The 27,975-nt window shown below is 41.4% G+C and overlaps 1 protein-coding gene across 1 annotated transcript; it reads left to right on the top strand.

Moving 5' to 3' along the window:
• The first annotated feature begins 1,842 nt into the window (after positions 1-1,842).
• Positions 1,843-27,508, top strand: Arcn1 (archain 1). Its single transcript, NM_145985.4, has 10 exons — positions 1,843-1,981; positions 9,426-9,689; positions 10,591-10,770; positions 10,885-11,090; positions 12,367-12,531; positions 17,376-17,541; positions 18,288-18,435; positions 19,218-19,326; positions 24,029-24,233; positions 25,635-27,508. The coding sequence occupies exons 1-10, from the start codon at positions 1,979-1,981 to the stop codon at positions 25,722-25,724; spliced, it is 1,536 nt and encodes a 511-aa protein (NP_666097.3). The 5' UTR covers positions 1,843-1,978; the 3' UTR covers positions 25,725-27,508.
• The last annotated feature ends 467 nt before the right edge of the window (positions 27,509-27,975 follow it).

The following is a 27,975-nucleotide window of genomic DNA, read 5'->3' as shown; positions in this document are numbered from 1 at the left end:
TATTTTCTTTATCCACTTGTCAGTTGGTGGACACAAGGTTTTCTATTTTGGGGCTACTAACTAGCACACACCTCTTTTGTGCTGCTTCAAGTTAAAAAGAGAATTGCCTCTAATCTTAACACTAAGGATGTAAAGGCAGACAGACCTCTGTGTGTTCGTGACCAGCCTCATCTACATAGTGAGTTCTAGGTCAGGCAGGTATAGGAAGTAAAACTGCCTCAAAAATATGTTTTGAGTAGAATTGCTATTTTTGGTTTTATCTTTGTGATGCTATGTCCATAATAACAAGTATAAATTGTTGAGCAGTTACTGTGGTGGAACACTTAGCTTATACAGTCTAATTTATTTTCTATTATCTAACTCTATAAATTTATGAAGTATGTGCTCCCACCAGTTTAAAGAGTAATAACAGGCTTAGAGAGGTGTAGTGAGTTAACTAACGACTAAGGCCTTGAGTACTGAAAAGAATTTAAGCACAGGTCGCGCTGATTCCTCGTTTGTTTTTACTTCTGTTATACAGCCTCTAAGGCGCGCCTGACCAAGGACACTTGTGAACATACATTTTCTTTTCTTTCTTTTTTGAGGCAGGAGAAAACCAAATCTGCAAGAGCAATATAGGATTTTAACTGCTGAGCTATCTCTCAGGACCCTAAAACAAACAAACAAACAAACAAACAAAAAACCCCAGCCCTTTGAAGTATACAGTTCAGGACTGGAGAGGGGGTTCAGCAGTCAAGAGTATCCGTTGCTGTTTCAAAAAGCCCCAGTTCGATTCCCAGCACCCATATCAGGCAGCGCCTGCATTCGCAGGCACATGTCTGAACACACATAGGATTTAAAAATAAAATAATTACATATTGAAGATAAACCGTACAGTTCAGTGGCTTTCAGGATATCTGCCTCTGGGTAATTCCATGGCACTTACATTCCAAACATAATGCACTAGCCGCTATGTCCTAGTCTTCTGGAACTCCGATAAATCACTTATAAGCTTTCTAATTTCACAGATATCCCTGGTTTAGTCATTGCAAACAAATAGTGGCCTTTGCATCTGTTTCTTTACACCTGTTTTCAAGGCTAATCTATGTTGTATGTGTCAGTATTTTATTAGTGCTTTGCTTCTCAAGACAGGGTTTCTCTGTGTAGCTCTCTCTGGCTATCCCAGACTTGTTTTGTAGACCAGGCTGGCTTCAAATTTACAGAGATCGTCCTGCCCCTGGCTCCCGAGTACTGGGATTAAAGGCGTGTGCCCGGCTGGACAATTTTTGGTCTTCCTCCTCAGTTTCCTAATTTACCTGGAATTGATTACAGGTGAGGGGACACCATGCCGGCTTTATTACGGGAGTTCTAGACGTTATGTATTCAGGATACTAGTTCCTCATGGTCACAGATTATTTTATATATTCCATTGAGTGTTTTTACGAACTTTAAGAAGCAGCACCAAGGGCTGGTGAGATGGCTCAGTGGGTAAGAGCACCCGACTGCTCTTCCGAAGGTCCGGAGTTCAAATCCCAGCAACCACATGGTGGCTCACAACCATCCGTAACGAGATCTGACTCCCTCTTCTGGAGTGTCTGAAGACAGCTACAGTGTACTTACATATAATAATAAATAAATCTTTAAAAAAAAAAAAAAAAAAAAAAAAAAAAGAAGCAGCACCAAATAAACGCAGGCGAAGAGAAAGAAAGGACAGAGGAATGACGCTCCACAATTCTAGCCAAACCTGCAAATCCTGGGCTAACAGGGGTCTGAGTTTCCTGGCTTCGGAGCTTACTGGCCCCGCCCCCCGCCCTTTGACCCGCGCCGTTTCCGGTTGGAGACGTGGCTTGGGGCCGCCATCTTGGCAAGAGGCGAAGCGGCGGAGGCTCCTGTCAGGGGCGGCAGGTCCGGAGCGGCCAGAGCTCCGCGTCTCTGGGCAGCAGCCCGAGTCCCCGCAGAGCCAGAGCGCGGCGCAGCGCGCCCCACCTGCGGCCTCACCATGGTAAGCGCCGAGCCGGGTTCCCTCGCCACGTCCTCGCCGGCTGGGCCGGGACCGCAGGAGCCGCGCCCGGAGCCCTGCTGTCGGCCCAGGCTTGGCACGGCCTCCCGGAGTCCTAGAGCGAAAGCTGCCGCGCCCACCTAGCCTCCGCCGGCAGCGCCGCCACGTCCGCCCGCCCGCCACTCGGGCTGGTGGTTGTCGCGCGGGTCTTCCGTCCTCAGGTCCCGCCGGTTCCCTGCGAGCTCCGGAACCGCAGGGCTGGAGGCTGGGCCTGTCCGCCGCTTTTCGTCCTCTTGTCACCACGCCTCAAAGCTTTTCTTCTCCCTCCTCCACCTCTTAATTGAAAGGGGGAAGTAGAGGCAGTGCGGAAATGGTAACTTCGGGCGCCCGTTTGAGGGACCCCGGTGTCCCCGTAGCTACCCTGTGCTAGGGTAGCGCGTACGTGTCTTTGGCAGCGAGGCTGGTGCAGAGTGTATATAGAACGTAGAGAAACGGAGTGACAGCACAGGGTTTCTGTCTTTAAGGGACCGACCGTTTTGGTGGAGTGACAGGAGTGTGGCTTACTGTAATCACAGCTGTTATGTGGAATAGGAGAGGTGGGCTGTGCTTGGGGACTCTGATGCCAGCGGAGCTTATTTCTCTATGAACTCATCTGTTACCAAGATAGGAGAGGTTATTTGTAGGTGAGGGTAGGAGAAAGCAGAATTAACTCCACCAGATCCTCCTTAATCGACTGAAATCTGAATATTCGGGAATAAGAGGAGATCCTTAGATCTAGTAACTTTTGAAGAATTTTTAAAGGTGCTTTGAAAGCATACCTAAGTAACATGACTGACTCTCTTGGTACTTGTCCTATTAAGTTCTACTAACAACTCTTTTGATAAGAATTTGGTTAGAGGAGAAATTCATGTTTGGTCTTTAAACCACAGAAAGTTTCTTTTCCAGCCTCAGGTGTATAAAATTTACATCAAGTAGGCTTGCCTCCCAAAATTTGGTATTAGACATAAAATTTCCAAAACCTCATATACCGACCCTGAGCCCCAATTCCATGAGTTGATGTTGTTGTTGTTATTGTGTATGTTTTTTCTTTTATATTTTAAGATGTTTTTATTTTATGTATATGAAGTTGTGTGTCTGTGCAATACCTGAAGATGGTATTGGATTCCCTAGAACTATAGTTATGGACACTTATCAGCCTCCCTGTGGTACAGGGATTCTAACCTACGTCCTATGCAAGAACAAGAAGTACTCTTAACTGCTGAGCCATACCTCTAGCCTCCATTTTTTTTAGTTTTAGAGAAAAGGTTTCTCACTATGCTGACCTGGCTGTTCTGAAACTCATTCTATTGACCAGGCTTCCCATCACTAGAATTAAAGGTGTGCACCTACTCTTTTACGTTTTAGGGAGTGTTCATAGTTTATGTTAGAGTGTGTAATTTTAAAACTAACATTAGAACCTTATGGAAACAAAAGTCCAGATAACCTTTACCAAAATCTAGTTTGTTAAAATGTTCTTGGAACTTTTAATATTTTAAATTCGTTGATAATGGAGGAATATGTCAGACTTGGTGGTACATGTCTTTAATTCCAGCACTAGGGAGGCAGAGGCAGGCAGATATTTGAGTTTAAGGCCACCTTGGTCTACAGATTGAATTCCAAGACAGCCAGGGGTACACAGGGAAACCCTGTCTCAAAACAAAATGAAAGATTGTTGTGAAACAGTAAAGCTCTAGGTATTCCATGGTAATGTGTGTATACATATACATGTGTGCATATATGTGTAAACTTTTGTATGTGTGCATACAAATATTTTTGTTTGTCCTTTTGATGTGAATACATATTCATATAGCTGTGTCCTATATTTCCGAATACAATACGACACTTAGCATGATCCAGATACGTACAGACTCCTGTGTCATGGAGAGCAGTTATCTCAGCATATTCTACTCTGTCAAGTCAGAGGCCTGCTTGGTAGTACTTCTGTATGTTTTTGGGCCCTACTTAATTACAGAAAAATCACTGTACCATAGAGTTATATCAAGTGGGGTGAAATTTTGATCTTTAAGGTTGCATCAAAATTTCTCATAGTTTTTCCTCAACTTTTTTTTTTTTTTGGTTTTTCGAGACAGGGTTTCTCTGTATAGCCCTGGCTGTCCTGGAACTCACTTTGTAGACCAGGCTGTCCTCAAACTCAGAAATCTACCTGCCTCTGCCTCCCGAGTGCTGGGATTAATACAAGATTTCCCAACATTTAGAACATTTCACAGACCCCTATAGGGAACAGTCCTGTAACTACCAACTAGTTTCTCTTAAAATTTCATTATAATTATTTTATCACACACCTAAATCATTCATCCATTTCTTTCTATCTTTTAAAAACATATTTCAGAATAAGCTACAGGTCCATAAACATTGTTTTGAGAAATAAACTTTTTTGGTTTTACTGAATTATAAATGCAAAATATCCAAGAGAAAATATCTTTTCTTTAACCGGAAGATCTCTATATAGTCCAGGCTGACCTGGAATTCACCATCATCTTGTCTCCGCTTCCTGACAGACTTGACCATGCTGGCTGAAATGCATCTTCTGATTTGTCCTTTTTCTTTAGTTTTCTGCAAGCTTAGTTTTCTTAACATTTGCCAAGCATTTTTTTAACTAACTTATTTTTGAATAAACTTGATTAGTCCTGTGATACCACCCATTTCTAAAATTTGCTTATCTACAAAACATTGTTCTTAATTAAGATAGTAAATAGACTTACTATGATGACAGATATCTTTACCTACTGAGAAGTTTTCAAATGCTTATAAAACTTATAAAGTCTATAGACTTCTAAGATAGTGAGACTTACAGATTGTGAGTATGTGGGGGGCGGGTGGTATAGGTTTGGGTATCTTCTCTTGCTCTCTGCTATGCTGAGCTAGAAGCTTGCTGTTTGAACTGTGCTGGCTGGCCAGTGAGCTCCCAGGATTTACCTGTCTCTGACCTCCAGCGCTGAGGCTATAGGCATTTGCAGCATGGCTGCATGGCTGGCTTTTTGTGTAGGTGATAGGGTTCAGATCCAGTCCTCATGCTTACAGAGGACGCCACTTTCCCAGCCTGCCTCCCCGCCCCCTTTTAAATAACATTTGTTTCTTTAGTAGAGCAAGGCAAACTCCCCAGTCCTTTTTTTAAAGATTTGTTTATTTTCTGTGTATTAGTGTTTTGCCTGGATGTGTATATATGTACCATGACATGTGTGTCTGGTGCTTGCAGAAGCCAGAAGAGAGTATTGGAGTAACTTCCAACTGGAATTAGGAATGGTTGTGAGCTGCCCACCAGGTGGGTGCTGGGATCCAAACCTCTGTTTTCTTAAAGAATATAAGATTTCAAAAAAAAAATTTTTTTTAAAGACACGATTTCTCTGTGTAACAGTCCTTGCTATCCTGGTACTCTGTTGTCTAGGCTGGCCTTGAACTGGCCTTAGAGAGATCCACCTATCTATGCCTCCCACATGCTGGGATTAAAGGCATGTGCCAGCACTAGCTGGCAAAAAACCTTGAGAGTCGTAGTTACTCATTTTTTAAAAATTAACTGTTAAGACTATTATGTATATTAATGTGCATTAAATGCATGCCTGGTACCTGAAGGAGGGCAGAAAGGGCATCAGGAGTTACCCGTGGTTGTGCATTTCTGTGTGAGTGCTAGCAGAATGTGCTCTTGACTGATGAACTGTTGTTAGGCATGGTGGCATCCCTATAATTCCAATGGAAGCTCTCCTGGAGTTCACCTGGTCCACATAGTGAGTGTCAGGCCAGCCAGGGCTATGTATGAGACCCTAATGAAAATTGTGGTAGGAGAATCTACCTCAGAAATTCACCTGCTGCCTGTCGAGTGCTGGGATGAAAGGTGTGCTCCACCACGCCCGGAGAATTTGCCTTTTAATATACTTTCTACTTCAGTAGTTGTTAAACTTCATTGAATGTGAATATGAGGCATTTAAGAAGATAAGTATTAATTTTGCACAAGATAAATTTACTTTGTTCAGAGATGATCTTTCCAGGTATATTAGTGACTGGAGGCTGTATATGGACCTTGTGACTTATGTCCTAGGTGTTTTGAGGTTTCTTTACATTCAGTATCGTGAACTTTGATCCTGCTTTGGGAATCTTATTTGCTTTTATCTGGTTAATGAAATGACTAAAATAGAGTATCAGAGTTTTCCTACTTGAGGTACTATTTTTATCCTGCTGATTTTTTGTTGTTGTTGTTTGTTTTGGGACAGGGTCTCTACATAACCCTGGCTGGTCTGGCACTCACAGTGTAGACCAGACTGGCCTCAAACTGACAAGTGATTCACCAGTCTCTGCCTCCTGAGTGCTGGAGTTAAAGGCAGGGATTACCATACCCTGCTGTCTTATCTTTATGTATTCAATCCCTGAATTAATCAAATGTTATTTCTTTTATCAGAGGTAATCTTTTCTCCTCTGTTCACTCTCTTAAGTTTCTAAGTATATAATGCCTTATATTACAATATCTTATTTTTTGTCTTGTATTATTAGTAATTAGGCTGCTTCTGATCAAAATGTGAGGTTTTTTTTTCTTCTTAAATTTATGTTACACATATGGATGTTTTGTCTGCATGTATGTCTATATCATGTGCATAGCTAGTGCCTGTAAAGGCCAGAAGAAGGAAAAGCCAGAAGAGGGTTATTGGAAACCTAGAAGTGGAGTTACAGAGAGCTGTGGACTATGGTCTGGAAAGGTAGCTAGTGCTCTTAACCACTGAGCCATCTTTCCAGACCCAACTATGTTTCTTTATAATCAGAGAGCATCTAGTGTGATAACAGGCTTTCAGTAACTCATGCAGCCCTGACATTGTGGTACATATAGGTTATCTCAGCATTCAGGAAACAAAGGCAGGAGAATAAAAAGTTACAGGCCAATCTCAACTACATAAGGAGTACTCTCAATAAAAGCAAAACAGAACAACAAAATCAAAGGCTGAAGGTGTAGTGGTAATACACCATGTACATGGCCCTGGATAAAATAAATTCAGTATAGAATTGATAGAATCAGAGATGCAGGCGAATTCTGTTATTTCCTTTAAATTTAGCCTTTTCTAAACTTTGGTTCTTATTTGGGAAGTGGAACAGTATTAGCTCTTGAGATTTCATATGAGAAAGATGCAATGTTCACTTAAATCAGAAAAAAAAATCTGTTTGGTGGAGGGAATTTATTTGTGTTAGATATAGATGAAACACTTTACAATATAAAGTATTAAGGTCGGTGGGATTGTTTCATTTTGTTATAGACAGAATCTCTCTAGGTAGCCCTGGCTATCCTGGAACCTGATATATAGACCAGACTAGTCTTGGACTCACAGAGAACTCTACCTGCCTTTGTCTCCCGAGTGCTGGGACTAAAAGTGTGCACCCCTGGCTCAGTTGAACTGTTTTATTCTTCTGCTTAAAAACTGTATGGTGGTAATTCTCTCCCAGATACCCTAACTAGCTAACCTCTCACCTCCTCTTCCCTCCTTTCCTCTCCCCTCCCCCACCCCTCCTTATTCCCTTCCTTATCCTATGTAGCCCTGGCTGTCCTGAACTCACTCTGTAGATAATGCTGTCCTCAAACTCACAGAGATCCACCAGCTTCTGTGTCTCCAGTGCTGGGATTAAAGATGTATACTACCAACACCCAACTTTAGGATGACCTTGAGTTCTCATCCTTCCTTTACTTCCCAAGTGCTGGGACCGTGCATTGTCTTTGGATGCTGTGGCCTCCTGTACAGATAACAAAACATTGAAACTGAATGGATGCACATCTGTAATACAACTGCTTTGGAAGCTGAGGCAAAAAGAACATACATTGAAGGTTTAAGAAGACCCCTAAATAACATAAAATAAGATGAAACTTAAGACAAAATGCTGGGAATATATAACGTGCTTGCCTATTGTGTTAGAGGCCTGGGTTCATTCTCCAGTACTGGGAGGTGGAGTGTCGCCTCTGAGGATATTTATTCAAATTAACTGACTTTTGTTTTTCAAGCTCTTCATCTGTAGTGGACAGGTTTCCATAAAATTGAGACATTTAACAAGTAAGGTTTGTTTAAGAGATTACATCCTAACAGTGAGTCTTGCCAGATGTGTCAATCTTTCCTTGTTGTTGCTCGTGCTTATGAACGCTTGGATCTCTATACTGAAGAGGCTGTTAGAACACTGCTTAAACCAGAAGTCCTAACACTTGGGAGGTGGAGGTAGGAAGATTGCTGAATTTGAGGCCTGTGTGGTCTAGAGTGATGGAGTTCTAGGACAGCTAGGGCTACACAGAGAAACCCTTTCTCCAAAAACCAAATAAAAAACAACCCCCCCCCCACGCTGTTAGCCTTCCTACTCCTCTCATTGGTATTTGAAGATCTTCCTCCTCCTCCTGTATTTGTTTTGTTAAATAAATTGAAGCTATCAGAAGGTTGTTGGGTCTTAATCATTGCTCCATGGATGTCAAAACTTAGATGAAACAGCAGGCCTGTAGAATTTCCACTTCACAGCTTGTTTGCATATCTAGAAGAGTGATTGGGATGGAACGCTTGGCTGCTCAAAGGCCGATCAACTCAGACTTAATGACCTACAGTAAAAACAAAAAGGAAGCTGGGGACTTCCTATTCAATACTTTGTTTCCTTTTTCTGAGACAGGTATATATCCTAAGCTAGAACTTGTGCTTTAGTGTCCTGAGTGGTAGAATTAATCTAGTGATGCCATACTCTGGTGAGCTCTTAAAAACCTTTTGATCTGCCTCATCAGGCTTCTGTTTTGACATGGAAATCTCTACCCTTTTTAAAGAAAATGCTTGATCTGTTGTCAGTGGTTGTGCCAAAGCAGAGTGCAACCCAGCTCTGAGTCATAATTGACTAATCAATAATGTGTGTAAGGTTGCTGAGATGCTCAGCTGGTGAAGATATTTGCCACCACCTGCCTGACAACCTGAATTCAATTCATAGTAGAAGGAGAAAACTGACTTCCCTCAAGTTGTCCTCTGGCTTCTACACACATGGGCACTCCCACAGAGTCTCACAATCAGTCAACCAATATAAATAATAATATAAGTATGCACTTTGGAAAAAATAACTCCATGCGTTCTTGTGTGTAGTGCTGGTAGTGAAACCTCTCACTCTTTGCACATTCTAGGCAAAAGTTTTTTTAACACACAAACACACATACACACACACATATATACAAACATACATAGCTCTAGGTATACTATGGAATAATTGCTTCATTTTCTTCTACCTTTGTCTTATAAATTGCATGCAGTAATTAAAGAAACAATGAAATATTGTTTGAAAGACAATGTAATGTCACTGATTGTGCTAATGTGCTATGATATGGAAGCTCTCCTGAGGTGCTGAGAAAGCAAATGTAAACAAATAAGTAAGGAGTACTTACATATGTGGATGTTCTTGGCAGGTGCTGTTGGCAGCAGCAGTCTGCACGAAAGCGGGAAAGGCTATTGTTTCTCGACAGTTCGTGGAGATGACCCGAACTCGGATTGAAGGCTTATTAGCAGCTTTCCCAAAACTCATGAACACTGGAAAACAACATACTTTTGTTGAAACAGAGAGTGTAAGATATGTGTACCAACCTATGGAGAAACTGTACATGGTATTGATCACTACAAAGAACAGCAATATCTTAGAAGATTTGGAGACTTTAAGGCTCTTCTCAAGGGTGGTAAGAAACCTGTAATACTGGATTACATTTGTATTACGTTCTTTATTGAAAGTAGGTTTGACTCTAATATAGCTGATATGATCAGTTTGTGAACCCTCGTATACATCTCAACAACTTACCCATGCAACTCATTTTTTTTAATGCCTGCCTGCTTGCTTGCTTTTTTTCCCTCTATTTATTTTGCAATGCCTTATGCATTCTATACAAGCACTCTGTCGCTGAGCTACACCAATCCCCTCCAGTATTTCTTTATTCAGCAGACACTTGTTGGGTTCCTTCCTAGGCTATAAGTATTCCAAAGGAGAATGCAGACTCGTTCTTTCATATCTCAGTTCTTTTTTTTTTTAATTTATTTATTTATTACATGTGAGTACACTGTAGCTATCTTCAGACATACCAGAAGAGGGTGTCAGATTTCATTACGGATGGTTGTGAGCCACCATGTGGTTGCTGGGATTTGAACTCAGGACCTTTGGAAGAGCAGTCAGTGCTCTTAACCGCTGAGCCATCTCTCCAGCCCCCCCCCCCATATCTCAGTTCTTAAGTAGTTTAAGTATGTCTGTGTTTCTGAAATGTGTTTGCCCCCCATCCTGTTGTGTATTTCTGTGTTATCATGGGGGTGGTGGGAATTGAACCCAAGTCCTCTGGAAAAACAGTTTATACTGTTAGCCACTGAGCCATCTTCTCTCCAACCCTATTGTTTTAGTGATTGGGATCTTTGTGAGACAAGATTTCATGTCGCCCAGGCTAGCTTTAACCATGCTATGTAGCCAAAGATGACTATAAGCTTACACCTCCCAAATGCTAAAATTCATTGTTTTTGAAATTTGTGTTTAAAAGACTTAGAAACATAGCTGCTAAGAAATTCTTAATCTTGTTGTCTGTTACTATCTGTAATTAGATCCCTGAATATTGCCGAGCCTTAGAGGAAAATGAAATATCTGAGCACTGTTTTGATTTGATTTTTGCTTTTGATGAAATTGTTGCCCTGGGATACCGGGAGAATGTTAACCTGGCACAGATCAGAACCTTTACAGAAATGGACTCTCACGAGGAGAAAGTATTCCGAGCAGTCAGAGAGGTAAGTGACTGCCAAGTTGTGTGTCTTTCTGTTAGCTTTCATTAATCTGATTTTCCTGCTTTTACTTGCTAATGTAGGCTGTACTGAAAGCTATAAACACGTCTCTTTCCATAGACTCAAGAACGTGAGGCTAAGGCTGAGATGCGGCGTAAAGCAAAGGAATTACAACAGGCCCGAAGAGATGCAGAGAGACAGGGGAAAAAAGCACCAGGATTTGGCGGATTTGGTAGTTCTGCAGTGTCTGGAGGCAGCACAGCAGCCATGATCACAGAGACTATCATTGAAACTGATAAACCAAAAGTGGCGCCTGCACCAGCCAGGTATTGTCTAGTGTGTGTATTACCAGCAACCTAGGATGCAGAGGAAGGCTCTATATGTGTGTGCCTCATGAGAGTGAGATTTGATTTCTAAGCTAACTTAAATAATGAGGGACTTAATGATGTAAGCTGTGATACTAAATTTAGATATATAAAAGACAGGAATAAAGGAGCTATCTATGTTATTTTCCCTTTTATAAAAGAATTCTACAAATTATGCCATGATTTCTTCATTTCTATGACAGTGGTCTTAATTGGTGAAGTGGGGGAGTATTTAACTGTTTGTGGAATACGAATTTTTCATTTTAAATATTTATTATTTTATGGGTATATCTTCCCTGACTGTGAGTATATATGTTCATTGTATTTGTGCCTCTGAGAAGCCAGAGGAGTGTGTCAGGTCACCTGGAACGTAGTAATACACAGGTGCGAGGAGCTTTATAGGTACTGGGAACTAGACCCAAGTTCTCTTCAAGAGCCACAGGTGCTCTTAGAATAATTAGGTTTTGTTTTATTTTTAAATTTTGTGTGTATGCTTGCAAGTATGTGTGTGTACCACATGGGTGCCTGGTGCCCAGAGAGGTCAGGAGAGTACATTCAGAACTGGAGCTAGAGATGACTATGAGCCACCATGTTGGTGCTGGGAACAGAACCTGGGACCTCTTCAGGAACAAGTGCTCTTGACCTGAGCTCTCTCTCTAACCCCAGATTTTTTTAGTCTTTGTTGTTGTTGTTTTTGTTTGTTTGTTTGTTTGTTTGTTTGTTTTTTGAGGCAAGGTTTCTCTGTGTAGCCCTGGCTGTCCTAGAACTCACTCTGTAGACCAGGCTGACCTTGAACTCAGAAATCTGCCTGCCTCTGCCTCCCGAGTGCTGGGATTAAAGATGTGTGCCACCACTGCCCGGCTTGGTTTTTTAGTCTTAATGTTTCAGAAGAATCTGTGGCTGCTGAAGGTATATGCAAAATTTGTTTTTTGTGCATAGTCACATTTATCTAAATGGAAAATGCTGTGTTTCCATCAGACCATTTATGACTATAAAAATATAGTTTTTATATTTGTGTACTTGATACTTTGATATTAATAGTAGCTATCCATTTGTGCAAGTTCATATTACACTATCAGTGTTGTAGTTGTCCACCAACGCTAGGAAACAGGTTTTCTCCTAAGATCTTTACATTCCTTCAGAGAAAGCTTTGTTTGTAGTATTAATTAAAGTTTGTGGTTTTGTTTTTTGGTTTTTTTTAATCACATATTTACTTGTTTTATATTCTTCCACTTAGACCTTCAGGCCCCAGCAAGGCTTTGAAACTTGGAGCTAAAGGAAAGGAAGTAGATAACTTTGTGGACAAATTGAAATCTGAAGGTGAAACTATTATGTCTTCTAATATGGGAAAACGTACCTCAGAAGCAACCAAAGTGCATGCTCCACCTATTAATATGGAAAGGTAAGCAATGACTACTTCAAGAACAAAAAATACAATTCTTTTAAACCATCTTTTAAAAAAAATGTTGTTGTTTTGTTTTTCTTTAAGACAGGATCTCACTATGTAGCTCAGACTCAACTGGAACTCAACTGTGTAGATTAGGTTGGCCTCAAATTCACAAGAGATCCTCCTGCCTCTGCCTCTCAAATGCTAGAATCAAAGGTATGTGCTACCACATCTGGGTATTTTTATTATTTTTAGTTCACGTGTATCCGTGTGGAGCTCTGTAGAGTGCAGATGCCTGAAGAGACCAGAGGTATTAGACCTCCAGGAGTTGGAGTTACAGGGGTTTCGAGCTACTTGCGTGGGCACTGGCACTCTCCTCTGGAAGAGCAGTGTGTGGTCTTAACTACTGGACATCTCTCCAGCCCTTAAAGTTGTCTTTAAATTCTATCAGTTCTTGCTTATTTATGTATTTACTTATTTTTGTGCTAGGGATCTAACCCAGAACCTTTCGTATGCTGAGCACACTGTTTACCTCTGAGCTGCGTACATTCTAGCCTCATGTTTTTGTGCCTTTTAACTGTTACTGATTTAAAATTTTTATTTAGTGCGTAATCCAGATATTGACTTACAATATTTTTTTTATCCACTTTTAAGTATCATTGGGAACTCAGCCATCTATTTCCTATGAAGTTTAAAATTTGCCTTTTATTGGCTAATTTAGGAAAAGTAGCTTTATGCCTGTTATGTAACTTGCCTCTTAAGCATGACATGGTGGGACATACCTGTGATCCCAGCATTTGGGAGGTAGAGACTGGAAGATCTGGAGTTAAAGGTCAGCCTCAGTTATATGAAAGCCTAGGTCAAAGAAAGCAACCCTCGATTTATAGAGCTAGAGCTCCATTAACCCATATTTTGTCCTGTCTTTTTCTCCTTAAAACTATAAAGGAAAGTCAATCTTTAGTATAACATTTGTGAAGGTCCTCAAAGCAAATTAACATGCTAAATTTTATGTATTTGAATCTAGTATAATTCAATTTGTCTTTTATCTCAGGTCGGTGGCATTTTTAAGCAATAGGTTAATCAAGTTCATATAATCAAGATGCAGATTTCTTGCCCTTAATCCCAGACCTACAGTTATTGATAGTTTGGAGGCCTACTGAAAGATGAGTCTGGGAGGATACCACTATCAGGTGTGCATAAAAGTGGACTGTTTACTCTTTCGTGTGTTCTGTTTTGTTAGAAATGAACAGTTATATCTGGATAAATGGCTTCATTCACTAAATTACATGTGCTATTTTGGTTACTTTGAGAAAAGCTGAGGTTTCATGCCTTTTTTAAAAAAATTTTTATTTACTTATTTATTTGTATTTTAAGTGCATTGGTGTTCTGCCTGTATGTATGTCTGTGTGAGAGCATCAGATCCCCTGGAACTGGAGTTATAGACAGTTGTGAACTGCCATATGAGTGCTGGGAATTGAACCCAGGTCCTTTGGAAGAACAGCCAGTACTCTTTAACTACTGCGCCATCTTTCCAGTCCCCGTGCCAAAAAAAAAAAAAAAAAAAAAAGATGTGTTTATTCTCTACCTTACGTGTTGCATTTATGGGTCTTGTGCATGTATGAATGCAGGTGTCCACAGAAGCCAAAAGTGGGCATTGGAATCCCCTGGCACTGGAGTTAAAAGCTGTTGTGAGCTCACTCCACATGGGTGCAGGGAGCTGAACTTAGGTCATCTGTAAGAGCAGAATGTGTTTGGTTGGTTGGTTGGATTTTCGAGACAGGGTTTCTCTGCCTGGGCAGAATGTGTTCTTGACCAATGAAGGCTTCATACTTTTAAACACCATCACATAGAAATTCTTAAATTCTCAAGACTCTAAGTGATGAAGTTACCTTCAGCACAGAATGAACTCTTGTAAAAGGTAAAGTGGGGCCCTACATTTCTAAGATTTGAACTTTTGTGTTTTTGAGTCTAGTGCCTTTGTTTTGGGAAGGAACTAAGAGGCTGAGGCAAAAAACAAAAAAGCAAACAAACAAAAAAAAAAAACCAGCAAAATAAGAACCCAAAATATTCTTTGTAGTCACTGTAGTTTACCTACCTTCAAAACAATTCTGGAGCTGGGAAGATGGCTAAGCGGTTAAGAGCACTGACTGGCTGCTTTTCTAGAGGACCTAAGTTCAGTTCCCAGCACCCTCATGGTGAATCACAGCCATCTGTAACTCTAGCACTGGAGAATCCAATGCCCTCTTCTCTGGTGTTTGCAGGCACCAAACATACACGTAGGCACACCACATGTATATAGACATACGTTTCTATTACAGAATATGTGTAGATTTACTTACTAATTGCCCATAGCAATAGCCTTATTTTTTCTTGTTATGTATTTCTAATTTCTATAGTAAAAAACTTTTTTAAATGTATAAAAGTCTTCTCAACTATGTAAGTTTCATATGGTGGAGATAACCAATATTAATACTTTTTGGACATTTTTCTGAGGGAATAGGATAATCTGTAGTATACAGGGGAGTAAAAACTTGTGGCTTACTTCTTTAAAATCTTTTTTTTTTTTTTTTTTTCATTTTTTTTTATTAGGTATTTAGCTCATTTACATTTCCAATGCTATACCAAAAGTCCCCCTTACCCACCCACCCCCACTTTTTTTTTTTTAAAGATTTATTTATTTATTTTTTATATGTAAGTACACTGTAGCTGTCTTCAGACACACCAGAAGAGGGCGTCAGATCTGTAACAGATGGTTGTGAGCCACCATGTGGTTGCTGGGATTTGAACTCCAGACCTTCGCAAGAGCAGTCGGATGCTCTTGCCCACTGAGCCATCTCACCAGCCCTCTTAAAAATCTTTATACAAAGCAGACATATATTTATATCTTAGTTGTGTTCTAGTGCTATTAAAAAAAAAAACAAACCCACCATGATCAGGACAAGAAAGCATTTAATTGTGAGTTCTCATAGTTTTGGAGTTAGTTTATAATCATCATTGACAGGAGCATTGTGGCAGGCAGGCATGGTACTAGAGCAGTCGTAGAGAGCTTACCTTCTGATCCTCAGACAGCAGACAAAGAGAAAGAGCCTAGGCTTGATGTGGGCTTCTGAACCCTCAAAGCCAACCCCCAGACACACCTCCTCCAACTAAGGTCACACCTCCAAAAAGGCTAAACCTCCTAATTCTTCCTAAAACATTCCACCAGCTGGGAACCAAATATTCAATGGGCTTTGGAGGCCATTCTCATTCAAACCACCACAATTAGATATAATTTCCAGTTGCATTTTTCCGTTAAATTATAGATAATGAGTAAATAGTAAATAGTGCTTTGTTGTAGTAAATTTCCAACCCCAGTGAGCCTGTGAAAAGAACACACAACTCAGTTATAATATTTATAAGCTGTATATCTATACTGGGCAAGATTGGGAGCAATGCTAATCTGTGTATAAACATAAATATTTAGGAAACAGTGTAGTGATATACCCATTTAGCAAAATAACAGTAAGTTTTCCACTAAGGCCTGTGACATCCCAAACCATGGACTTTAACTAGGCTTACATACTGAAATCTTTCTTGTGAAGTGTAGGCCTCAGATCAAACCAGAAAGCAGTAGGTTCTCCTCCTCTAACCTACTTGCCCCTGTTGCACCATTGGTCCTACCTTGCCTGGAAGGACACTAGTACAGGATTCAGGGTTAGTACTTTTTGGTAAGGCCATTTATCTTTCCTCCCCAGTGGCTGCATAGGATCTATCTTCCAGCACTGAAAGCTAGCCAACAGGGAAGAAGTTTCCAGGTCAGATCCACCAATTTCCCTATGTCCTGAAAGCAAAGTGAGTTGTATCTTCAACAGTCGTTTTAGCATCTAGTTAGGGTGCGCAGACAAGAGCAGAGACAATAGCTTGTGTTGTTTGGAGGCCTTATATCTCATACCTGGCACAGAGATTTTCTTTAATAAAACATATCTTCTAGGGGAAGTATTGTCTACTTTTACAGAGTATCTATGTTGAAATTCCTCTTTTAAAAAATACAGGGAAAAAAAAAAAAAAAAAAAGCCGGCCGTGGTATCCCAGCACTCGGGAGGCAGAGGCAGGCAGATTTTTGAGTTCAAGGCCAGCCTGGTCTACAAAGTGAGTTCCAGGACAGCCAGGGCTATACAGAGGAACTCTGTCTCGGAAAAAAGAAAAAAACAAAAACGTGGGTTTTTTGGTTTTGAGACAAACAGTGCATAGAACTTGCTATGTAGAACAGGCTGGCCTTGAACTCACAGAGATCCACCTCATCTGCCTCCTAAGCGCTGGGATTTAAAAGGTATACTACTACACTCGGCTTATGTTTTTTAAATTTGCTTACAATGTAAGTTTAGACATTACTGTCTTCTTTCTCTCTTTGTTTCCTTCTTTCTTGAATCATGGCACTCACTGTAGGAACCCATGCTGAGGTTTGTGGGAATCCTCCTGCTTTAGCTCCATGGCTTCCATGACTACTTAATATGATTTTCATGTTGAAGGTTTTCTTTATTTTTTTCTCACTGCTACCTGGTATTCATAGTAGTATGTGTTCTAACAGCTGAGCCATCTTTCTAGCCCCTTCTCTTTCTTTTTAAGGGCAGGGTCTCTTGTGGTTCATACTGACCTTCAGCTCACTATGAGCCAAAGATAGCCTGAAGTCCTCCTGATTCGCTTCCCAATCCTACCTCCCAAGTACACACACCGAGTGAGGCAGTACCATTATACCTGGTTTCATGTGGCGCTGCGGGTCACTCAGTGCTCCATGATGCTAGACATACACTGCCAACATAACTCCCATCTCCAGCCTGGTTCCTACTTTCCTGACATACTGATTGACTTTTGTTCTATAGTGTGCACATGAAGATTGAAGAGAAGATCACACTAACCTGTGGGAGAGATGGAGGATTACAGAATATGGAGTTGCATGGCATGATCATGCTTAGGATCTCAGATGACAAATTTGGCCGGATTCGTCTTCATGTAGAAAATGAAGATAAGAAAGGGGTGCAGCTACAGGTATGCAGAGGCTTTTTATACTGAGTACTAGCATGGTTCCTGTTCTGGGTGTTCTGTTTGATTTTTGCAGTACTTTGAAGTTGAATACAGGCTTTTGTTCGAGCAAGGCTCAACTATAGCCTTAGCCACCTTTTTTTTAAAGATGGTATAAAATCTTAAGTCTCTATAGAAGGCAAATCTTTCCACAAAATTTAATATATATATAATTTATTAGGAACCCTATTTATCCACCATGTAAACCCAGAGGGGTTTATTTCCTGTTAGTCTTCCTCTCCCTCTCTCCCTCCCTCCCTCCCTTGATGTGCAATAGTTGAGACAAGGTCTCACATAGGTCAGGCTGGCCTCAGACTCACTATGTAACAGAGTATGACCTTGAACTTCTAATTGTCTGATTCTCTAACTTCAGAGTGCTAGGACTGTAGGCAGTTGAATCCAGAGCCCCATATATGCTAGGCAAGTTCTTTGTCGACTGAGCTACATTTTCAGCTTCTTTCTTCTTTTTTAATTTCAGTGTATTTATTTATTCTGTGTGTATCTGTGTTGTATCTGTGTGTATATATGTCTATATGGGCATGCATGTGCCGTGTCATATGCACAGAGGGCAGAGGGTAACTTTCCAGTGTTGGTTCTCTTTTGGGGTCCCAGCTCAGGTTATTGCTTAGAAGCAAGAGCCTTTACCTACTGAGCCGTCTTGCCTGGCCCCTTTACTTGTCACTCTGAACTTCAGGCTTCTTTTCTCATTCCAGACGCATCCAAATGTGGATAAAAAACTTTTTACTGCAGAGTCTCTCATTGGCTTGAAAAACCCAGAGAAGTCATTTCCAGTCAACAGTGATGTAGGGGTACTAAAGTGGAGACTACAAACAACAGAGGAATCTTTTATTCCGTTGACAAGTAGGTATCTGTGATGGTTTTTTTTTTTGTTCTTTTTTTTGTGTGTGTGATTTTTTGAGACAGGGTTTCTCTGTGTAGCCCTGGCTGTCCTGGAACTCATTTTGTAGACCAGGCTGGCCTCGAACTCAGAAATCCTCCTGCCTCTGCCTCCCGAGTGCTGGGATTAAAGGCGTGCGCCACCACACCAAGCTGTGATGGGTATTCTCTTACCTTCATTACCATAGCAAGTTCTTTTTGGCAAAGTGGAATTGATGCTATTACTTTGTATATTTGAATTAATCGTTTTAATTTTTTAAAAGTATATGTGTGTTTGAATGAATGTATGCCACCTATTAATAGGTGCCTGTGAAGGCCAGAAGAAGTCATCAGGTCCCTGGAGCTGGAAGTACAGTGGTTTTGAGCCACCAGTGTGTAGTTTTATGTAGGATGCTATAGATTTGTTGGTCAGCTGTACTTTTCTTCTTCTTCTTCTTCTTCTTCTTCTTCTTCTTCTTCTTCTTCTTCTTCTTCTTCTTCTTTTTTTTTTTTTTTTTTTTGTTTGGTTTTTCAAGACAAGGTTTCTCTGTCCTGGAACTCACTCTGTAGACCAGACTGGCCTTAAACTCAGAAATCTGCCTGCCTCTGCCTCCCAAGCACTATAATTAAAGGCGTGCTCCACCACTGCCTGGCGGCGGTCAGCTGTATTTCTATTCTTCCATACTCTTGATCTTAGCCCAAAGGCCAAGAAATAGTTCTACTCTTTTTCTAAAGCTGAATTGTGATGGCCTTGTTTTTCTTCTCAGTTAATTGCTGGCCTTCGGAAAGTGGAAATGGCTGTGATGTCAACATAGAGTACGAACTACAGGAAGATAATTTAGAGCTCAATGATGTGGTCATCACTATCCCACTCCCGTAAGTGAAAGTCTCTTAATAATCCTTATCTTGGGTTAATTTGTAGAGCTGGTTCCTGGGGCTTAGAGATGAATTTTTGAGGCAGTACCTCACCGTATATCCATTCTGAAATGTTGGCTTATTTTCTTCCCCCTGAAGTAATACTGATTAAACCTAGAGGCTTAAACACAGCAAGAGCTCTACCACTGAGCTATGTTCCCAGTCCTCTTTGTACCTGTTTTGAGACAGTTTCACAATAAGGCCAGACTGCCTTTTAATATCAAGAGTAGCTAGGATTATAGGTCTGAAGCACTAGGCATAACTGATACTCCTTTTTCATAAATACCAGTTGTGCATCACTCTGGAAGCAGAGGCTTTCTTGAGTCAAGCAGAGGCAGCTTGGTCTACAGAGCAAGTTCCAGGGCTACACAAACCCAGTTTTGGAAAACAAAAATAATTAGTTGACTAAAAAACCAGTTGTGAAGCCTGGTATGGTGGCATAGGCCTATAATTCTAGCACTTGGAAGGTAGAGACAAGAGGATCAGAACTTTGATCCTGGGCTCTGTGTGACCCTGTTTTGAGGGAGAAAGGAGGTGGGGTGGGGATCATGACTAATGTAAAAAAGAAGGTAGAAACACGCGGCTTTCTAGAAAAGGGTATCCTTTTTGAATAGAAATCCAGAGGTAGAGAGTAAAGTACTTATGGGAAAGGGGCAGGTGGTGAAAGGGTCCTGTGATTTTTTTTTTAATATTTATTTATTTATTATATGTAAGTACACTGCAGCTGTCTTCAGACACACCAGTCAGATCTCCTTAAGGATGGTTGTGAGCCACCATGTGGTTGCTGGGACTTGAACTTAGGACCTTCAGAAGAGCAGTCGGGTGCTCTTACCCGCTGAGCCATCTCACCAGCCCGGGGGTCCTGTGATCTTGTAGACAGTGTGCAGTTGTCAATGCACGGAGATGTGTGCTTTGACTTGTTTGTTGGGTTTGGTTAGAATGAATTTTTTTGAAACGGTCTCACTATGTAACCCTGGCTGGTCTGAATTCCGAGACCCACCTTCCTCTGTCTCTTAATGTGATGGTTAAAGACTCCCACACCATGTTGAAGTGAGCTTTACTTTTTTTTTTTTTTCTTTTTTGAGCTGTACATTTTGAAGGGGGGTGGACTGTGCTTTGAAACCAAGACAAATGAATTGTAGTGCTAGAGTTGCTTTTTTGAGTTAGGCCTCACTCACTCACTCACTCTGTAGTCTTCCCAAGGCCAGGAGGATGAGGCTGTTCCCAGTCACACTTCTTTTGCACATTTCAGAGAAGCTTAGTCTGCCAGCCTGTGCTTTCCCTTCTCTTTCTCTGAAGGGAGGAGTGTGTTTTAGATACAGTATGCCTACATCAGTTTTATTAAGTTTTCTAGAAGCTTTAAGTTATGATTGACAGGAAGCATGCAGTGCAGTAAGTTTTGACATGTATACACCTGGGAAACTGTCAGCACGGGCAAGAGAAACACGTATGTCAACCTGGGTGTGGTGGCTTACACACTAATCGCAGCACTTGGATGACCAAAGCAGAAGGATCCTCTGAGCTTGAGTTCCACGTCAGCCTAGGCTATGGAGTAAGACCCTGTCATACACGCATGCGCTTTAAAATTTTCCTTCCAATGATGTCTTGTGTAGTTCACTGGCATTTTCTCAAGGTCCTCTGGGAATATCATGTGTCTCCAGTAGAGTGTGCACTGTTACTATTTCAGCTTTTACCCTCATCCTCAGCCCTGCCTTAGGCAATACAGGGTTTAATTATGAGCCACAGAGTATTCGTATTGTTATATGCCTCAACTTTTATTGTAACAAAATAATTTTTGTTTTAAAAGATTTATTTATTATTATATGTAAGTACACTGTAGCTGTCTTCAGACACAACAGAAGAGGGAGTCAGATCTTGTTACGGATGGTTGTGAGCCACCATGTGGTTGCTGGGATTTGAACTCTGGACCTTCGGAAGAGCAGTCGGGTGCTCTTACCCACTGAGCCATCTCACCAGCCCCACAAAATAATTTTATATACAACAAAATAATACTTAATTTCTAGTTTTGTTTCCTTTGATTACTGAGGGATTTATCTTGGCCAAGTCTAATTTTAGTCATGCTTATTTCTGGGTTTTTCTCTCTTTCTCTCTCTCTCTCTCTCTCTCTCTCTCTCTCTCTCTCTCTCTCTCTCTCTCTTTGGTTTTTCGAGACAGGGTTTCTCTGTGTAGCCTTGGCTGTCCTGGAACTCACTTTGTAGACCAGGTTGGCCTAGAACTCATAGAGATCCACTTGTTTCTACCTCCCAAATGCCAGGATTAAGGGTGTGCTCCACCACCACCTGACCTTATTTCTGCTTTTTAAAATATGCTATATTACCATTGTCTTATTACTCTGGAGAGATACCATGACAGCTTAAAAAAAAAAGAAAGAAGGCATTTTTTAAAAAAATTATGTATACAGCATTCTGTCTTCATTATGCTTTCAGGCTAGAAGAGGGCACCAGATCTCAATATAGTTGGTTGTGAGCCACCACATGACTAATGGGTATTGAACTCGGGACCTCTGAAGAGCAGATGGTGGTGCTCTTAACCTCTAAGCCATCTCTCCAGCCCCCTATAAAGGAAAGCATTTAATTGAGGCTGGCTTACAGGTTCAGAGGTTTAGTACATTATTGTCATGGCAGGAAGTATGGTGGCAAGCAAGCAGACATGGTGCCGGAGAGATAGCTAAGAGTTCTACATTCAGATCATCAGGCAGCAGGAACAGTGAGCCACATGGCCTGGCTTTAGCTCCTGAAACCTCAAAAGTCCACCCCCCCAGTGACACACTTCCTCCAAAAAGGCCACATCTACTCCAATGAGGCCACACCTCATAATACTGCCACTCCCTATGGGCTTACGGGGCCTTTTTTTTTTTTATTCAAACCACAATGCCAATATTCGCATTAATAGGATTAGCCAGCACACCTATAGTTCCAGCCCTTGAGAGGCAGGAGAGTTCTGATTTCAAGCCTATGTTATACAAAAGACCCTAATTTGAAAAAAGTAAAATAATAGGGTGACTGTCTCCAAAAGTCAGTTGTTCTTTCAGAACAATAAATAGCTACCTTGAACAGTGGTAGAACTTGGGCACTGCTGACGGGTGGACTTTGTTTGTTGAGATTTATTTTCCTACACTATTTTTGGAATGCCACCATTTTTAGGTCTGTCTACTCTATAATTATGGCTGTGGTGGTTTCCTGTGTCTTCCTTCAGCTTTGCAGTGGCCTGAAGAGATCTTTGAAAAACATTTTACCCCAGCATATAAGTCAGAGTCAGAACCGAGCACAGAGGAAGAGCGAGCACTGTAAAGTTGATAGGAAACAGTTAAAGTCTTTTGCCACCCTTAGAGTAGTCTTTGTTTTCCTCATTTACCCTGCCCCTAGTGTAAGCATTGAGTGTCACTGGTGAACTACAGAAGAGTAAATTTAGAATCTGTGGGAGTAGGTGACACTGCCTGTCAGCCATCCGTGGGAATGCAAAGTACATCCTAACTAGCCAAAGACAACCATGTATCTCTTTTTCCAGTCTATTTTGCCCATACCTTGTAGACATGCTTTCACTTTTCTTTTTTTTCTATTTGTTTTTTTTGGGGGGGGACAGGGTTTCTCTGTGTATCCCTGGCTGTCCTGGAACTCACTCTGTAGACCAGGCTGGCCTCGAACTCAGAAATCTGCCTGCCTCTGCCTCCCGAGTGCTGGGATTAAAGGAGTGTGCCACCACTGCCCAGCTTGCTTTCACTTTTCATTTACCAAATAAATCCACTAAATTATAATCAGATCAACCCACTAGCATTGGCTTCAGTAAGGTTTGAAACATTATGAACTCTTTTTCGAAACAAATCTTCTCAAAGATTGAGTTTACCTCTATTATTGGTGTATAAAATCTCCCCCTACTGCCAAACTGCTTTATTTATCATTGTTATTTATTAAAGAATTTCATTGTTAAAAAGTCCTTAACAGGGAGCTATAGAGATGTCTCAGTGCTTAAGAGCACTGGCTGCCCTTCCAGAGGACAGGGTTCAATTCCTAGCACTCATGTGGCAGCTAACAACTATTTGTAACTCCTGTTCCAAGTGATACAACACCCTCATACTGACATATACAGTCAAAGCACCAATAAATATAAAATAAAAATTTTAAATGTCCTTAACAGCCTAGCAACCCATTAGTGATTTTTGCAATGAAAGGTTTTGTTTGTCTATTTGGTTGGGTTTTTTTTTTTTGTTTTTCAAGACAGGGTTTTTCTGTATAACCCTGGCTGTCCTGGAACTCACTTGTGTAGACCAGGCTGGCCTCAAACTCAGAAATCCGCCTGCCTCTGCCTCCCAAGTGCTGGGATTAAAGGCGTGCGCCACCACTGCCCGGCTTGAAAATATTTTCATAGACATCTACAGTCTTAGTTCCCTGCTAGCTCCTAGGTCTAGTCAGCCCCCAGAGCCTTATCTTAAATGCCTTTTCTGTTTGTCATTCTCTACAAAGGGAATTAAGTGATGTCCTTAGCCAAGGTGTTATGACTTCCATCCTTGAAGTTACCAAGCAGCATAATTTTTAGAAAATTTGAGGCAGAATTTGAAATATGTTATCAAATTTGAGTTTGGTTTTTCTTGTTGGAGTTCTCTGAGCTCTAGACATCTACACTAAGTGCTTGTTTCTCATGACAGATCGGGTGTTGGCGCGCCTGTGATTGGTGAGATCGATGGGGAATATCGACATGACAGTCGGAGAAATACGTTGGAGTGGTGCCTGCCAGTGATTGATGCCAAAAATAAGAGTGGCAGCCTGGAGTTCAGCATTCCTGGGCAGCCTAATGACTTCTTCCCTGTTCAAGTTTCTTTCATCTCCAAAAAGAATTACTGCAACATACAGGTACTCTGTTGTAACAGAAGGCAGGTATGGGGAAGGCAGGACAAGTGTCTGATAGGTAGCACAGTTTCATGTTGAGGCAAAAATCAAAGCTGAAGTCTTCTACAGACTCCAGTTCTGACTTAATCAGCAGACTTCTTTTCTTTCCCCTTTTATAACAGGGTCTGTTTATGTAGCCCTGGCTGGCCTAGAACTTGCTATGTAGACTAGGCGTCCCTCCAACTCATAGAGGTCTGCCTTCTGAGGGGCTTTGTTTTTTTAATCTTCTGTTTGAAGGGGCCAGAAAGCTCAGCAGATAAAGAGCCTTTACTGTTCTTGCAGAGAACTCTGGCGTGGTTCCCAGCACCAACATGGTTGCTTATGAACATCCAGAACTCCAGGTCCAGTGGATCCAATGCCCAAGCACCAGGCACATAAATACACACACATGAAAGAAATCTAAAAAGAAAAAAAAATTATTTTGTGTGTATTTGTGGGACCATGTGTGTCCCAGCACATTTGTGGAGATCAGAAGACACGTTAATGGAGTCAGTTCTCCCCTTAGCAGCAGCAAAGCATGCACCCGTGCCTCCGGAGCCTTCCTGCTGCTCTCAGATCTCTATGAGTGTGAGGGCAGCCTGCCCTACAGAGAAAGGTCCTCTTCCAGAGGACCCAGGTTTGACTAGTAGTATACGTGACAACTCGCATCCTGTGACTCCTGTGTCTGCGACTCCAGCCCCGGCTGATCCAATGCTTATTTGGCTTTTGCTGTCACCAGACAAAACGATACACAAACGTGAACGCACAACACCCATACACATAAAATAAAATGAAAAAAAGATCTTGCAACATAGTCTGGCTCTGGACACAAGAGACTGAGATGGATTTTATTTTTTTTTTTTTTTTGGTTTTCTGAGACAGGGTTTCTCTGTGTATCCCTGGCTGTCCTGGAACTAACTCACTTTGTAGATCAGGCTGTCCTCAAACTCAGAAATCCGCCTACCTCTGCCTTCCGAGTGCTGGGCTTAAAGGCGTGCGCCACCACGCCCAGTGTGAGATGGATTTAATAAGTAATGCAGAAGAGGTCGCAGGCTTATTTAAGATCAGAATGTTAATTGTTCATCCTTATAGAATGTCTGGCTTTTCTGGGTTTTATATGGCAGGCTGAGTGAGCCTTGCAACTCATTCTGGCTTTGACTTTGTGGCAGCTGCTGTCTTACTGTAGCAGTCATTTTCTCTAAAGGATAGATTAGATGATGCCACAAGTAACATGTATGAGCTCTGAGTACTTTGTGGTATTTCCAAGGTACTTTTAGTGCTGCTTTTAGAGAATGTGATATATTCTGTGATGAAAATGTAGTTAACATTTCAGAGACTCACCATTGTTTTTTTTCCTATCCCCTTCCCCTCTCTCTGTTGCCCTAGGTTACCAAAGTGACCCAGGTGGATGGAAACAGCCCCGTCAGGTTTTCCACGGAGACCACTTTCTTAGTGGACAAATACGAAATCCTGTAATACCAAGAAGGGAAAGCTGAAAAGGAAGGATTTCAGATTAATAAAGAAGAAGCCAAAAGTGGCTGAAGAGTTTTCCAAATTTACAAGCCATTGGAGGTCCCCCAACCCCCTTTTCTGATACAGTGCACGTTCTCTGCGCGCAAGGACCCTCAACTCACACCCAGTGTTGCGGTGTCACAGAGACATTTTTGACAAATGACACTGACATAAAGGGAAAGGCTGCTGATTTCTTTGGCCAGCAGGAAGCCAGCTCTCCAGGGAATGGAATGCCCCAGTAAATAGCTCTTCTGCCTTCACCTAAGTCTTCCTTTATTTTAAGCCCTAAATATAGGTATATTTCATACTTTGTTTTAAAAAGTTTTCTCTATGGATTTGAGTCTTTCACACCCCTTTGCTTTCTGTTTTCTTTCAGTACACTTAGTCACACACTGGGGTCATCTGTCTGTTGTACTGTGTTCAGCACTCTGAGAACAAGGTTATCTAACCCATTCTTGACATTAGACAGTACCAGTGAACTGCTTAAGGGATGTAGAGTCTAGAAGTTGAAATACAAGGTTGTCTTGTTTTCTCTCCTGTATCCATCCATTGCTCCATCTCTTTATGAAGTCGTCCTTGTGAGCCCTGCCCTTCCAGTTGCAGGCAGTGTTGTGAATCCCATTTGTGTCAATATTAAAGGTAGCCAGCTGGGAAGCAGCTTTTATGTGTACACACCTTTTCAAGATGCCGAATAAGATGGCTACATCCATTTCCACAGGAAATCATGTCTGCTGCTAATGCTACCCCAACTTACAGTTCCCTACTTGACTTATGGTTCCCTACGTAACTTACAGTTCTCTCCGTGCTGTGGGGCGATTGAGTTGAAGCACGTAGTCCACTCAGATTCCGCGTGTCCACCTCCTCCCTTCCCAGATGCTTTTCCCTTCATCAGTCTTCTTTCCAGCAGAAATGAGTCTAGTGAGTCTGTGCCATTTCTCATTAGCCCTAAATCACTGGAGAGATCCATCTTTACCATTTCAGTGGTAGCATTTTGAGAGGTGTATAGTGAGGGGTTACTCAAATATACCCCATCTAACCTGACATTTACCACCTCCCTCTCTGTCCTTGTTTCTGAAAACCTTTTTTTCTCCTCCTCAGGCTTTTTGGTGTCATCATGTAATAATTGTAGGAGTTCTCAGCTCATTTTGATCTATTACCTTTTCAATAGAGGCTGAATCAGCCAATCCCACCCGCCAAGCACTGAACTGGGCGGGATGGACGATCAGTTGCTGAAGGCTGCAAGCAGTAGCAATGGGAAACAGTAGATGACCTCCATTCTCTCAGGTGGCTGCAGAGCAGAGCAGAGCAGAGATCTCCCTCTGAACACCTGCCTTCCCTGGCAAGAGTATACTATCCATGAAGCAGGGCAGTCCCACAGAAGACTGTGGCTGGGATGGCTTGCCAAAGAAATTTCTAGCCTTTCCCTTTCCCCTAAACTGCATCAGGGAAGAATCCTTATCTCTAGCTTCGTTTTCACATGAGGTTTTCTGAGGAAGGGGACTGGGATAGGAAGTCTGTCATGTAGTAAAGTAGACGAGAAATCTTATTAATCCAGTTGTATTTCAGAGTTTGTCCCTATGATTTTTAAAGTCAAGTTTAATTTCACAAGACTTTTTTTCTGAAATTACTTTTGGGGTAATATTTAAAATGAGAGACATTTTGTAACCCTGTAAAATACATAGGGAATATAACATTCCAATGTACACAACGAAGGCAAATTCTTAATCAAATAAAAGAGTATTATAAAATGAGATGTTTACTGGACTCTAACTTTGAAGTCTGCTGGTGATTCATGATACTGTAATAGGATCTAAAATTAAAGATTAATGATATGTTTTTTTTTTAAAGAAAATAATCTATCCAAGTGTATTCATTGCCTTGTCTCTGATTCCCAGGTATTGTGCCTCTGTTGTGTGTTTGAGTACACACACTCAATCCCGAAAGCAGAGGTTTTTGGTAGAATTAGGCTTCTTGGAGCTTTTGCCAGGTCTGGAGTATTCCAATTTTTAGCAGTTTAGAGTCAGTCAAATGAAGCATTTTTTTAAAGGATATCATTCTGCAGTATCCTGAAGCCTGCCCTTTGTCAGACAGTGATGAGTAAATGAATAGGGATGGGGGATGCTTTAGAAATGTGCTTATCGGGCTGGTGAGATGGCTCAGTGGGTCTTCCGAAGGTCCGAAGTTCAAATCCCAGCAACCACATGGTGGCTCACAA

This window comes from Mus musculus, chromosome 9 (genome assembly GCF_000001635.26).
Source record: "Mus musculus strain C57BL/6J chromosome 9, GRCm38.p6 C57BL/6J".
Classification (NCBI taxonomy): domain Eukaryota; kingdom Metazoa; phylum Chordata; class Mammalia; order Rodentia; family Muridae; genus Mus; species Mus musculus.
Note: the sequence above shows the minus strand (reverse complement) of the source record. Positions and strands in the feature narration are given on the sequence as shown.